Below are 15,491 nucleotides of genomic sequence, written 5' to 3'. Positions count from 1 at the left end.
GATTACGTAGCTGCGTGCTCTTGGAGCGCACATGGCTCATCTTGTAGCTGCTTGCTCTTGTAGTAGGTATTTCTTGTCCTGAAGGCACTTGCTCTTGGAAGGCACATTATTGGTCCTGTAGCTGCTTTCTAGTGAAGCATGCATTACTAGTCCTCGCACTGCTTGCTCTTGGATTGCACATTGCTCATGAAGCCGCTCGCTTGCGTAGCAGACATTGCTTGTTCTGTACTCGCTTGCTCTTGGAGCGCACATTACTGGTCATGTAACCACTTTAACTTCTGGAATACGGATTGCTTGTCCTATAACCGCTTGCTCTTGGAGTGAACATTGCTGGTCCAGTCACCACTTGCTCTTGTAGCAAGCATCGCTCGTCTTGTAACCATTTGTAGCATGCTTTGCTGGCCCGCTAGCCGCTTTTTGTTTGAGTGCGCATCGCTGGCATGGTAATCGCTTACTTTTGTAGTGCACATTGCTGCACCTAAAGCCGTTTAATTTTTGAAGCGCACATTGTAGGTTCTATAACCGCTTGCTCTGGAGCGCACATTTGCTGGTCTTTCAACTGCTCCAATTCCCATAGCTCATCAGCGGGATGCTCATGCCTTGCATAGGTCTGGCACACATGCCAACATTTAAGAAGAGGAAAGTGTGAGATTAAAAAAAAAAGCTGGAGAACGTATTTCTCCCATTGACTTCTATTCCAGCAGAGGCAATTTCATGTGGGAGGCAGCCAAAATTAAGCCACTTTTGGCTTAAAAATTCGGAAGTCTCCTGCCTGAATCGGGTCGACTGGCATATATGCACTCAGGTCCTGCAGGCGCTGGCCTTTAGGAACCCCATTACAGGCCCTGTAAACGCTTCCTCTCGGAGGGCCGGTGCGGGTCCGATATCCACGTGTTCGGGAGCGCGCAGTGGGGTTGCAGGGGCCTCTCCCTCGCTCTCAGCACACCCAGACCACATATTACTGGCTCCGGGTGCAGAAAACCCCCTATCAGCGCTGTAATGTCAGGAGGGGCGAGAATCATAAACAGTGTAATCTGGTGTCAACACCCAGGGCTGTGATTAAAGGCGGGTTTACACTCAATCAGCGCTCTGTTTGCACAACACTGATTAGGCGGCGAGCGCCCTGGGGAAGAGCTGGACCTGAGCCCACCGGGGCTGTCCCAGCTTCCTGTCCGCGGGCGCTGCAGCCGGAAGTTTCCATGTACTGCTGCACAGCTGGAGGAAGCAGGCCCAGCTGTACCAGCGTCATATTATTTGCACACAGCAGTGTGAAAAAAGATGCTACTACCGCCCCTCGCAATGGTGCTCTTTGTATTGAGGCTGTTCACGGAAAATGGCAACCATGCCATGGTATACGACATTATAAGGGAGCATAACATAAGATGACACCACAACATACACAACACATAATATTCGATCGCATTCAGGCAACATCATAATGTTAGCTGAAACACAACTTCCCCTGTCATAGTATAACATACTGTAACACAGCCAGGGTGATGCACCACACGTCACAACATCCCATATCACATCGCGGCATGGGATAGCAAATCAATATTTCACAAAGCAAACACACGGTGCTATACCTCATCATTTCCTACCACACACTGCACAGTACACATTACCCACAGAATAACTTTACGTCATATTACATAGCACACAATAACACATTGCCGCATACGGTTCTATCCCATGTATTACAAGGCACCACAGCATTTCGTTACATCTCACATTACGCCCTACATGCACCCTGCCATTCAGTGCTTAATTTGTGCCAGTGGTTAGAGGTGAGAGCACCGCGTTTCTACTCATTCAAGCTCCCCCGTAGTGCCTTTATTTTTATGCGTTTCCTGAAATTCTGAGAGGAGGAGAAATACCCCCGGATATTAGAGGAGAGGATGATTAACTACTAGGTCCCGTCCTCAAATATTTGGGGAAAGATTTTGTTAGTAAACATTGATGTACTTTCGGCAAAAGGGAGTTTAAAAAGACATGCTGGCCAGCAGCATGCGTGAAGTGCTTTCGCTTGCTCGACAAAGGTCGAAGGTCATAGAGAGATGGGGAGCTTAAAGAGAAGGAGGACTGGCACTTATTTTTGGGGACCGGCACTTATTTTTGGGGACTGGGACTTATTTTTCATTTTCAGATTTTCGCCTAGAACAAGCGAGAGATATGCAGGAAAGGAAAACAAGGAATATGACAAAGATATGAAAAAGTGACAATGGGAGGAAGAAGTGGAGTCAAGCCTAGACGGCGTTAGTATTCAGCAACCGTGCCAATCAGCAGTGCCTGTGGCAGGTTCCTAGGAGGCATTTGTGCTTTTTGTCTTTTGGGTATGTTTGGGCACTTTTGGTCTTTGAATATGTGTTTTTTGTAAAGAATTAAACAATGCTACCCTACGTGACTGTCGAAAATATACTTAGCCCAGCAATTCCTTTCCATAGCTATCATACCAAACCATGACCTTCCATACCATATCGTCCCACTCCATAACATAGCTCAGTTTCTATGTATTCGTTGTCTTAGTTTCAGTGTCACTGTATTTCTAGTCTGAGTCTTTGTGTTTTACCTGGTCTAATGTCAATGTACTGGCCCAGAATCTGTGCTCCAGTCTTGCAGTCTCTTCTCAGCTCCATAGGTGATGCATTTACTGTCCCAGCATATTCCCTTTAATAGTTTTAGGGGCACATTTATAATGCCCTAGCGCCACCCTGCGCTACATTAACGTCATTATTTTTTACGTTAATGTGGCCCAACAAGGCCCAAATCCCTGCGCCCTATTTACAGGGTGGCACAATGCATGCATTGCACCTCTTTGTAACCCTTTGTGCTACATTAAGCCTGCGCCTGGCATAATGTATGCAAAGGGGACATTCCCGTGTTCGGGGGGGGGGGGGACGCTGAAAAAATGGCGTAAGGAAATCTATGCGCTTTCCTTGCGCCATTGTTTTAGGGCACTTTTAACGCCTGTTCAAGACCAGGCGTTAAAAGGGGGCTTCCATTCTTCAGAATGGGGCCCTATGTACTCTGCAGGAGTAGCACTATTGCCACCTACCCTGTGCCATGATGCACCATATTTTAAATATGGCGCACACATGGTGGCGGTAGGGGGGTGCTAAGGGGTGCAGGGAATGTGGCGCTGCACTCCGTGCAGCACCACTTTCCATAAATCTGCCCCTTAGTGTGTTCCCACCTTAGTCTATCATTACGTGTAGTGCATTTTCACCCTTACAGATAACTCCAGATGGAATTATACCACCTACAATGCTAAGTGCCTCCATACCATAGGCCCTGAAAATAGAGGCTCCAGGCGGAGGTTGTTGCAGCACCCCCAAAATAACCATGCTGGAGTTCAGAAGGTGAATGAGCAACAAAGATGCCTTTAGATTTTGTTTTCATCTTGTCACATGTGGCGTGTCCAAAGACAGAGGTCAAATGTCAGGGTATATTTTCTGTCACATAACTGCCTAATCTTTTACCATGGTAATTAGTGGTATGTTATGTTGATTTGTATAGTGCACTATTCACCCAAAAGGGTATACAGGCACTTCGGCAAGGGGTGTAGGTGTTTGGTCCCAAGTCGCTTATATGAAGAGCCAGGTTTTCAGCTTCTTGCGGGCCTAAAGAAGTGAAGAGAGGGCTCTGATGTGTTGAGGGAGGTCATTCCATGTCTTGGGTGTGATGTAAGAGAATGAGTGACCTCCAGATTTGCTTTTGTGGATGCAGGGAGTGTGTGCGAGTGAGGCAGAGTGTAGGTGTTTGGTGGGTTGATGAAAGTGTATGCGGCTGTTCAGGTACTTTGGTCCTGTATTGTGTAGGGCTTTGTATATGTATGTGAGAAGTTTGAATTGCCTGTGCTTGTGAATGGGGAGCCAGCAAAGTTTCCAGAGATGCAGTGTGATGTGGGTGCAACATGGGAGGTTGAGTAGGACTCTTGGGCTGCATTCTGGATGCCCTGGAGTTTGTATGGGAGTTGTTTGGAGATTCCATCATAGAGAATGTTGCCATAGTCCAGCTTGCTGGTGATGAGTGCCTGCGTGACAGACCACAACCCTACACACACTATGGTGCAACAAAAGCAAACAAAAACAAATAATGGACAGAATGCAGAACCAATCAAACATTCACCCCCAGTCACAGATATGGGCTTAATCCATCAATTCTTTTGCTCACCATGCCATCCCAGCTTTGACCCAGCCATATGCAAATCAGTCTTGACCCTGTTTCCCATGGGAACAGTCCAGCTCAAACTGCCAGGCCAGGTCCTCCCTAGACCGGGAACAAGCCTCCTGGGACCGGTTTCAGGGTATCACCCTTCATCAGCCAGGTAAGCTTGAATGCAGTGGCACAGCGGGCCCGGGACCCACGTCTGCGTATACCCTTGCCCACTTGGGCAAGGGTCGCTCCCCAGGGGACCAAATCATTTTTAGGCCATTTCTGCCCCCCGAGGGGAGCAGAAAACCCCTAGACACCAGGGATAAAAACATTTTTTTTTCTTTTATGTGTGCGGAGCGACCCCTTAGGCAAGGGTTGCTTCTTAAGGGGCCAAATTGTTTTTAGGCCATTTCTGCCCCCCCCCTAATATAATTAGGCTGATCTGCTCCCGGGAGGCAGAAACGACTAGACACCAGGGCCATTTTTTAAAAATTATACTTACGCATAAGGGGAGCCACCCCTTGGGCAAGGACCGCTCCCTGGGGGGCCAAATTATTTGTAGGTCATTTTTGCCCCCCTGGGGCAGATCAGCCAAATATAATGAGGCGGATCGGCCCCAGGTGGGGCAGAAAACCCCTAGACACCAGGGATAAAAAAATGTTTTTTCTTTCATGTGTGGGGAGTGACCCCTTAGGCAAGGGTCGCTCCCCCGGGGGGGGGGAATTATTTTTAGGCCATTGTGCTCCCCCTGGGGCAGCTCAGCCTAATATAATTAGGCCAAAAACCCCTAGGCACCAGGGATAATTTTTTTTTTTTTATAGGTGGGGAGCGACCCCTTAGGCAAGGGTTGCTCCCCTGGGCGGCAAACTGTATTTAGGCCATTTCTGACCCCGTGGGGGCTGATCGGCCTATTTTTGTTAGGCCTTGGGGGCAGAAACCACTAGACACCAGGGATTGGTGTGTGTCTATGGGTGTGATTTGTGTGGGGGGCAGCCCCTTGGGCAAGGGTCGCTCCCTATGGGGGCACATTACTGTTGGCCATATCTGCCCCTCTTTGGGGCAGATCGGCCTATTTTTGGAAGGCCAGCCCACCAGAGACCAGGGAATATTTTTTTTTCAAAATAGGAGGGTGGGGGTATGGCCATACCTACACCCCAAATAAATGGAGCCAAAGTTGTTCTACACACCAGTGGGCAGATGGGGCAATTACCCCCGATCCACACCCTGGGGGGGGGGGGGGGCAGAAAGTCTACTAGATGCCATGGAATAAAAAAATAAAAAAAATAGTGGGGTGGTGGCTACCAACCAGTATGGTCCTGGTTATGCCCCACCCCAACTGAAGGGAGTAACAGTCTTTCAGCTCTCCCCCGAACACTAAAACATCTTATCCCACGTCAAGCAAGAGGACATTTGATTATTTGGGGTTTTAGTTTTACATTTGGGCCATGAGAGCTTGGTTACTCTCAAAATCGTCCCACTTACAATGATGAGGGCTGTTTTTTTTTTACTTTGGGACGCTGCCATGTAGAAAAATCCACAAGACCTAGACACATCTGAGAACTAAACATCTGGTTGATTCCAGGATGGTGTGCTTCACATGCACCCGCACCATTTTCTTACCCACAATGCTCTGCAAACCTCCAAATGTTTCCCACATTTCATGATGGAACCTTCCGGAATCTGCAGGAATCCACAAAATTCCTACCACCCAACATTGTCTCAGCTATACTTATAAAAATTTGTCCTGGTGCGGTGATCCCACACAGAAATGTGGGAAAAATTTGATTTTTTAGGTAAATGTTTGCTGAGGATTCTGGGTAGGAAAACATTGTGGGATCCACTCAAGTCACACCTCCCTGGACTCCATTGGGTGTCTAGTTTTCAGAAATGTCTAGGTTTGGTAGGTTTCCCTAGATGGCTGCTGAGCCCAGGACCAAAACGCAGGTGCCCCCGCAAAAAAAGGTAATTTTGATGTGTCCAGATAGTGTTTTGGGGCATTTCCTTTTGGGAGCACTAGGCCTACCCTCACAAGTGAGGTATCATTTTTATTGGGAGATTTAGGGGAATGCTGGGTGGAAGGAAATTTGTGGCTCCTCTCAGATTCCAGAGCTTTCTGTCACCGAAATGAGAGGAAAAAGTGTTTTTTTGGCCAAATTTTGAGGTGTCCAAAGGATTCTGGGCAACAGAACCCGGTGAGAGCCCCACAACTCACCCCATCTTGGATTCCCTTAGGTGTCTTGTTTTAAAAAATGCAGAGGTTTGGTAGGTTTCCCCAGGTGCCGGCTGAGCTAGAGGCCAAAATCTACAGCTAGACACCTTGCAAAAAACATGTCAGATTTCAATGTCGCGAGCATTAGGCCTACCCACGCAAGCGAGGTACCATTTTTATCGGGAGACCTGGGGGAACACAGAATAGCAAAACAAGTGTTTTTGCCCCTTGTCTTTCGCTACATTCTTTCCTTCCAAATGTAAGACAGTATGTAAAAAAGACGTCTATTTGAGAAATGCCCTGTAATTCACATGCTAGTATGGGGACTCTGGAATTCAGAGATGTGCAAATAACCACTGTTTCTCAACACCTTATCCTGTGCTCATTTTGGAAATACAAAGGTTTTCTTGATAACTATTTTTCACTTTTTATATTTCAGCAAATTAATTGCTGTATACCCAGTATAGAATGAAAACCCATTGCAAGGTGCAGCTCATTTATTGGCTCTGGGTACCTAGAGTTCTTCATGAACCTACAAGCCCTATATATCCCCGCAACCAGATGAGCCCAGCAGACATAATGGTATATTGTTTTAAAAAATCTGACATCGTAGGAAAAAGTTACAGTGTAAAACGTGGAGAAAAATGGCTGTTTTTTTTCACCTCAATTTCAATATTTTTTTATTTCAGCTGTTATTTTCTGTAGGAAACCCTTGTAGGATCTACACAAATTAACCCTTGCTGAATTCAGAATGGTGTCTGCTTTTCAGAAATGTTTAGCTTTCTGGGATCCAGCATTGATTTCACACCCATTTCTGTCACTAACTGGGAGGAGGCTGAAAGCACAAAAAATAGTACAATGGGGGTATGTCCCAGTAAAATGTGAAGATTGTGTTGAAAATGGGGTTTTCTGATTCAAGTCTGCCTGTTCCTGAAAGCTGGGAAGATGGTGATTTTAGCACCACAAAACATTTGTTGTTGCCATTTTTAGGGAAAAAACACAAGCCTTCTTCTGCAGCCCTTTTTTCACCATTTGTTTAAAAAAAAAACGAAATGTTTGCTGTATTTTGGCTAATTTCTTGGTCTCCTTCAGGGGAACCCACAGAGTCTGGGTAGCTCTAGAATCCCTAGGATGTTGGAAAAAAAGGACGCAAATTTAGCATGGGTAGTTTATGTGAACAAAAAGTTATGAGGGCTTAAACGCGAACTGCCCCAAATAGCCAAAAAAAGGCTCAGCGCAGGAGGGGAAAAGGCCTAGAAGCAAAGGGGTTAACAAATGAAATGATAATAAACATGGTTTATTATTGTTTCATTTGTTAAAGGATTTGCAACAGCTGCTGCTGGTGGGGGGGCATCGTTCCTCCACCCTAACAGAGGAGCCGCTGCTGGTAGTACCATCAGCCATTTGTTTTGTTGTGTGTGGACTTTTTTAAAGCTTGATGTCCCAAAGGATTTCTTGGAATCGTTTTCACTCATGAAGGGCCCCATTCTGAAAGTGGACTAAGGCCCATATTTATACTTTTTGATGCAAAACTGCGCAACTGCAGTTTTGCTTTAAAAAGTATAGCGCCAGCTTGCGTCATTCCAATGCGCCAGCCGGACGCCAAATTTATGGAAGCCCGCAAACCAGCGCAAAGAGTGGGCTAACGTCTGGGAAAATGACGTTAGCCGGTGGGGGTGACGGTATGAGGGAAGGGGGTTTTGCACCAAAAAATGACGTTATACCGGTTAGAGGCAAAAAAAATGCTTCTAACCAGCCTAGCGTCATTTCTTGATGCAAAACCATCCAGCCACATGACTCTTGTCTTATGAAAGACAGGAGTCATGCCCACCACCCCAATGGCCAGCACAGGGGACAAGGGTACCCTGTGCATGGCCATTGCACCCAGTGCCATATAGCAGGCCCATTTTAGGGCCCCCAATGGCACTTAAAAAAAAATATTTACCTATACTTACCCTACTTAACTGGGATGGGGTCCCCTCAACCTCTGGTGTCCCTCAGGTGTGGTGGGGGTGTTCTTGGGGTGGGCACCTGTGGGCTCTTTCCATGGTGTTTGACCATGGAAATGGGTCCACAGGCCCCCTAATGCCTGCTCTGACTCAGGCGTCAAATAATGGCGCTAACCCTGCTTAGTGTCATTATTTAGGCCTGCCTTCCTCCTGTGCACCATTTTTGCACAGGAGGATAAATAAGGCGCTAGGGCCTTAGGGTCATTTTTTGGACGGGAACGCCTACCTTGCATCTCATCAACGCAAGGTGGTTTAACACATCCAAAAACTGACTTTAATTCCAATATTTTGTCGCTAGACAGTTTAGTGTCAAAATATAAATATGGAGTTACGTTTGCGCTGAATTAGCGTAGCAGAAATGATGCTAATTAAGCGCAAACAGAGTATAAATATGGGCCTAAGCATCTGTTTGTCCCACTTGGCCACAGTAACTGTGCTATTTCGGGAGTAGAAATTCTGGCTATGGTTTTGTAGTCTTTATTCACTGCATATGACTCTCATATATGTACAGTCGTGGAAGTGTGCTGAGCAGTTAAGATTCCTGTGGTGGGTTACATCACAGTGTGTTCATCCAGTAAATAAGAAATAGATCCATTTGGTAGGTGGTTCAGAAGCATTGGTATACTGACTGATGTACGGGTGGTGGTAACATATTGCTACTGGTACTGCTACGAATATGTCTCCAGTAAAAAGAGAAAAGTAAAAAAAGAAGAAGAGGAAGATAGGCTCCCTACCAAAGATATCAGGCACATGCTTGCATGAACCTACAGACCTCCAGTAGAAAGCACTCACAGGCTCTGTTTTTCTCCTGCAGGGATGGTGGATGAGTACAGGCCTCCCTTCTTTGATGTAGTGCCAAGTGACCCGAGCTTCGAAGACATGAAGAAGGTGGTGTGCACCGACCAACAAAGACCAGTCATCCCCAACACGTATTATTCAGACACCGTAAGTCGTCAGTGAGCACGCGATTGTAGTGTGAATGGACAATGTCATCTTTCACAACATACTATTCAGAGGCTGTAAATTATGAATAAGCAAGCACTTGTGGAGTTCCTTGTGCCCGATCAAGGTTTCAGGCAGCGTAGTCCGCATCCAGCTCGGACCCCTAAGGAACCACAGGCCCCTTATTTGGCATTCTTATCCACATTAGACTTCAGGGCTGATTCCATATAGACAAAAGCAATATTCTCTGACTGCCAGAGGTATTGACAATGGCTTCTCACAATAACTTCGAGAGAGGCACTTTTCTTCTGTCCTCGGTAGTGTTGGCTGCAGTGCCCAACCCTGACCCCTAGGAAGAGACAATATCCTCCAATCACCAAGGGAATTAGCAGCCGTAACCCCATGCTGCTTTCTAGCGAGAAAAAGGCAATGTCCTCCTATCATCTGCAAGTTAGCTGGAGAGCCCCATCCAGTGCTTAATTTGTAAATACGAAGGTGCCGGTGCCCAAAGCCCTCCTCTTAAACATGCAGCTGCTGTAATTAAATGTGTGAACATGGAAGACTGAGGTGGCGTAATCCTGAAGCCATCTTGGGCCTCTTCAATCCATTTCAAGCCACTCCCTGCCCCTTCAGCTCACTCTTGCAGCTTTCTACTTGCTCCCATTTGTGACGCTTTTTCCTTTTCCTCCTCCCCCGTCTTTTCTATATGTGCCTTTTGCTCGCAGCAAATGCTTGAGGCAGAAGAATAAGCCCCGGCCCTCAAAAATGTGTGCCGGTGCTCCGCACCAGAAACAACAAGCACAAATTAAGCACTGGCCCCATCCTAGCCTAGGGAAGAGGCAATATCCTTAAGTATCCAGTTGCATCTATATTAAATTGATTATTAGATTACAAGAATAGAAAAACAACCCAATAAAAAACTAGAAAATCGGCTACAAGATTTTTTTCATGAGATGTAAGAAATAGTACTATAAGTCCAACTCAATTGATCAGATGTACCTGACAATTTAGCTTACAGTATTTAATAACTATTATCAACTACTGTTCAAAAAGAACTAACATAACACAAGAAGCAAGTGAAAAAAAAAAAAACAGAACAAAGACAAAAATAAATACAGAGAATCACTAAATAGCAATATTCAGCCACATACATTAACATATTATTGTATTGCTATAATGATAATGATAATAATAATGTGATTATTACTGATATTATTATTGTTGTTGTTCTTTTTCTTGGTATTATTGACAGCAATAATAATATATTAACATTTGGCAAGGCTTTCTGCGCATTTTTTGTATCAAACATCTGGCTTGGCACTTTCTGGTTGCTACAGGGCACTTTAAGAAAGTGCAAGTCCCAAAATACAGAATTTAGTCAGAAACCTCTGCTTTACTCCTACTCAGAAAATGTAGGCTGCATTTTAATGAATCCTTGTGACTGTCCCACTCTGACCAGAAAAAGTAGCCTCTTATAGTATATTTCTCTACCGCAGTTTGACTTGTGCATAATCTTTCTCTGTCTTTCCCAGATTCTATCAGCGTTGGCAAAAACCATGAAGGAATGCTGGTACCCGAGCCCGTCCGCCCGCCTGACAGCCCTCAGGATTAAAAAGACTCTGAATAAGCTCAACAATGCCACCAAACCCAAGCAGGAGTGTTAATGGCTAAGAGGGAAGCCCATCTGTCCCAGGATGGCACGCCTGTACTGCACAGTTTTAGATACTGACTTTCAAAGGGCACGCCTCGAAGGGGCCTGCACTATCACGCAACATTCAAAGCCCGTCTTTTCCTGAGAACAACAGTGGTTATGCTATTTCAAAACACAAAGTGTTCCGAAATTGAAAGCTAGCGTGCATCAAGACCAGAAATCAACATCCTGCTTGCTATCAGGAGACCAATAACATTGAGCGAGCTGTTACAGACCAGCCTTTGATGGCAAGTTAAAAACAATTATATGACATCAAAAAAATGACCTACATTTACGGGATCTTTTGCCGACAGACACTGTAGGTCACTGATTGGAAATAGACACTCAACGTGCCCTCAGAACCATAACCATAAATCAGTGCGCTGCATGCTATAGCAAGACCCAAAGGTCCACCTGGTGCACACAGTAAACCTATAATCCACAATGTATCTTCAGGGGATGTGCAGTCAAAACCCATTGTTTCATCAAAACCATGAGATTAACACCCATCGTACTATCCGAGGGTTGAAAGATAACCAGTGTGCTGTCAAATACAATATGACACACAGCTGCCATTAAACATTAAAGATATGACAATAACAACATAATGCATTCAGAGGGCCAGCAAGTAACACCAAGGGTGACGTCAAATAGTTGCAATCAACATCCAATCTGCTTTCAGGAAACATACAGGCGATTTGCAACCTGCCATCAAAGACCTGACATTATCATCAATTGTACCATCAAAGAACTGAAAGATATGTATTGCTCCATCAAAGCCCAAACATAAACGGCAATCGTGCCATGAAAAGCCTTCAGTCGTCATGCAGCTTGCCATCAAATGACCAGCAATCAACACCCAGCTAGCCACCAGAAAGACACTCAACGTGGCATCGACGACATGTAGGCCACCATCACACCATTAAAGAAGATACTGACAAACAACGTGCCTTCCGAGACCTGCAGCTGACACTTAGCATGCCATCAAAGACTCCATTCAACACCCAGGGTGGATTGAGAGAAGTATAATCAACAACCTGCATAAAAAAAAGACCTGAAAGACCCCAGCAAACCATCAAAACATCTGAAAAAAATAACCTGCATGACATCATTGGACCTGCGCCCGCCACAATGTATGTTACCAAATATAAGAAACTAACACTCTGAGTGGCATCAAAGATGTCAAATCAGTGCTTGAAAACCATTAGAAAACATATGACAAATTAAGAGATCAAAAACCACAACCCTACACTCACTATGGTGTCAAAAGACCACAACTCCTTTCCTCAATCCTAATCTCCGTTGTGCGCAGACATTTTATATAGTGGAATATCTCCTCTCTGGTGAACAAAGGTGGCCATGTGCTTGGTGAGAGGTTCAGGTGGAGGGCTAGTGAGTTGGTAAGGTGCCCCATGCTTAACTCTGAATGGCGTCCTGAAGGCTCATATTGATCTATCCACCTGGGCTATAAGCAAGATCAGAGTTTAAACCTAGACCTGCTTTTAACCACAGATTCCATGGCTATATTTGGCACTTTAAAAAAAGCAGCTTCGGTTGATAAGGGGACAGGATCATCTGCCAGGGAACAGCATTTCCTGGAAGCCTAATTTCTCCTTGCATTCACTTGGAGTGTATCTGGCAGCATTGCTGTTGTCGAGGAGCCTCAAAGACTATCTGTTGCTGCTGCAAACGCCAAAATCATCTTCAGAAAGCAATATCTCTGAAAACCTGTTCAGGTAGCAGAAGCAGCTCATCTTTTCATGTGCTCCACTTTGTTTACAATTACTGTCCCTTATGTTTGAGTAAGGGTATTTGCAACAAGCCCATTGCTTGGACCTAACTGAATGACCATGGCCAGCGGGCCTCATCTTCCTTTTCTAATAGGTTGTATTTCAGATGGGTTTGTGTGATCCTTCATAAAGATCCAATTTATTGTTATTCCAATAAATGACATTTTCGCAAATCCTTTAAAAAACATCAGAAGCCTTGTGCCACAAAAAGGGCCTCTACCTACAATTACATCCTCAAGCTTTAGTGGCCCTGTTTTTACCAACCTAAGCCTGGAGAATTCTGCTGTGAGTACAAATGAGGTACAGAGTAAGAGATCATTTCAAACCCGTTTTATTGTCTTAAAGGTAATCAATATAGGGGGTGCCTGGTGAACCTCAGCCGTTGTTAGACTCATTGAAAATATGCCAGCTGAATTATTTAAAATAGGTCCATCAGGGACGAATCAATGTCAGATTTTCAAGGGATATACATGGAATATAGTTATATACAAGAGGGAATAACATACATAGTCAGTGGTTTTCCAGAAAATCTGTCAACGCCCAAGCTGTCATGAACCTGAGTTGGATAGGATCTGCTGGAAACCTTTTTTGGGATATCCACCACCCTGGCAGTCTGGGTGAAGGAACCCTGACCTACCGGTGGAAGCAACACCACTAAAAATGTGACTACACACATAGTTAAAGCAAAGAAGTCATAAGGGTCACACTTAAGCAAAGGGATGTCGGTTTTCATTTAGTTTTCAGATAATAGGTACAATTGTCTACATAATATGGAATCTCTACTTGGATCAACACAGTCTTGAAAATATCTACTAAAGATTTAGCCCCCAATTCTACGTTGCATGGTATGGGAGACAGAAATACTGGGGTTGGAATGAATGTTTCCAGACCATCTTTTGCCCCTCTAACATGCAGTTCCTAGTTTGATCACCTGGAACAGGGAATAGCATGCAGGACCCAGACTTATCTGCAAATGTATTGTCAGTTCTGGCCGTGTTTCCTCACAAATGCAGAAACACACAGGGAGACACCAGGTCCGAGTCCACACCCAATTAACTCAGAATCAGGTAGGATAGTACCTCCTACAGGGATGTCACTCTGCCCTACCTGGAATCAAAGTCATAGCAGTGATTGCATTCCCCAGACCTTCTTGTTGATATCATTTGCCAAAATGGGCACGGCCAACCTCTTCACCCATGAGAGAAGAACCAGAATTCAAGCGCAAGAGCACTATCTCGGATTAAATGTATAATGCCTCTAGGATCGGCACTTGCTTGACCGGCTCCATTGAACAGGGTAGGACTATTATTAATGGAGCCAAATTCCTGCTGCACATTTGAGTTTGTTACTTTAATTTCCTTTGTGATAGCTCTGTTTTTCAGAATACAATTTAGCAGTTAAAGCTGTGATCTGTTTTGATTTCATGGACAGGTCATGGTTATTCCTAGTTAATACCGGGTCACCCATGCATGACTCAGGTTTAACAGGTGTGCTGTAGAATATCAAGTTTTTTATACTGTCCCGCCAAAACACCATGGCCAATATATCGACTACCACAATATTGTGAAGATAAGAATGAATGGGCAAATATTGATTTGCTAGTCATATCTCCATACAAATGACGTTGACTATAAATAGATCTTCAAGATATGTAGCTATGGAGTTAAGAACACCACATCTATGCTTACCCTCACAATATTGTGCCAGCCTATATTTCGCCAGAACAATATTTGTTCCCTCAATTTTACGTCATGCAGCCAGTTTAAATTTGTTGTTGAGAAGGGTAGGTTTGGGATTAGTAAGGAACATCCAATGATCACACACAAACCTTCAATTTAATGAAAAAATCTTCAATGAGGAGTGAGTCCAATGTGTCTGGGCAATGCAAAGCAGCACAACCATGTCCATTACCACTGTCCCGCTCTACTTTGTCACATGGCGTGCCAGATATGACATTAACTTATAGTGCAATATGTATTATTGTGTGCGAAATATTTATATGTAGGTTGTTAGATGCATATTTTTATTGTGGTATATTAACAAATGTGCAATAAAGAGCTTCTGTCATTGGCGTACACATTGTCTTTAAACTTCAGAAAGAAATATGAGCAGAACTTTTCACTTCCTTCCTAGTTCAAGGATTTCCTAATTTTCAACTATTCTTTTTTTCTGGGCCCTTGATGAACTCTGACCTCACAGGATCACTTACAGATGAAATTACAGATTTGGTCTTTTTGATTTATTATCTGCACCTTCAACATTTTCACCATCAGTTAAGCACACATGCCAAGAAGGGGACATATAATATAGTTGATAAATACAGAAGTGCTACCATAATGTCCACATTACAGTGCCCTTTGGCTCAGTTCAGTGACCTCCTAAACCCTGCAAATTGGCTCTACACTTTCTCCAGATTCATGATGGACTTTTCAGGACTAATGTTCCCATGTGCCTGTCCAGAGCCTTTTTAGGGTCGAGCACACAAGCGCTCTAGCCTGCTGTAATCTCTCTGTGGGCTTTTAATCACGCCCATCAGTTTCGTTGGTTTGTCGGCTTGCTTTTCAAATATCGCTCAAAAAAAAAATTGTGGAAGGCATGTTTAGGTCATGCCTTTTCCGGTGTTTAGCCCTCCTCGAGCGCACTGGCCAACTACTGAAAACATACGAGGCTCCATGTTTTCAGCATGGTTTCTGGAC

General features: G+C 44.6%; 1 protein-coding gene across 1 annotated transcript in view; it reads left to right on the top strand.

Moving 5' to 3' along the window:
• Positions 1-14,870, top strand: part of ACVRL1 (activin A receptor like type 1) — an 89,260-nt gene extending 74,390 nt beyond the window's left edge. The window contains exons 9-10 of the mRNA XM_069230535.1: positions 9,188-9,318; positions 10,848-14,870. Of these exons, the coding sequence (XP_069086636.1) occupies positions 9,188-9,318; positions 10,848-10,979 (263 nt within the window). The 3' untranslated portion in view covers positions 10,980-14,870. The remainder of the gene's footprint in view (positions 1-9,187; positions 9,319-10,847) is intronic.
• Positions 14,871-15,491: the final 621 nt, after the last annotated feature.

Source organism: Pleurodeles waltl, chromosome 4_2, assembly GCF_031143425.1.
Source record: "Pleurodeles waltl isolate 20211129_DDA chromosome 4_2, aPleWal1.hap1.20221129, whole genome shotgun sequence".
Lineage (NCBI taxonomy): Eukaryota > Metazoa > Chordata > Amphibia > Caudata > Salamandridae > Pleurodeles > Pleurodeles waltl.
The sequence above is the reverse complement of the archived record's forward strand: the minus strand, read 5'-3'. Positions and strand labels throughout refer to the sequence as shown.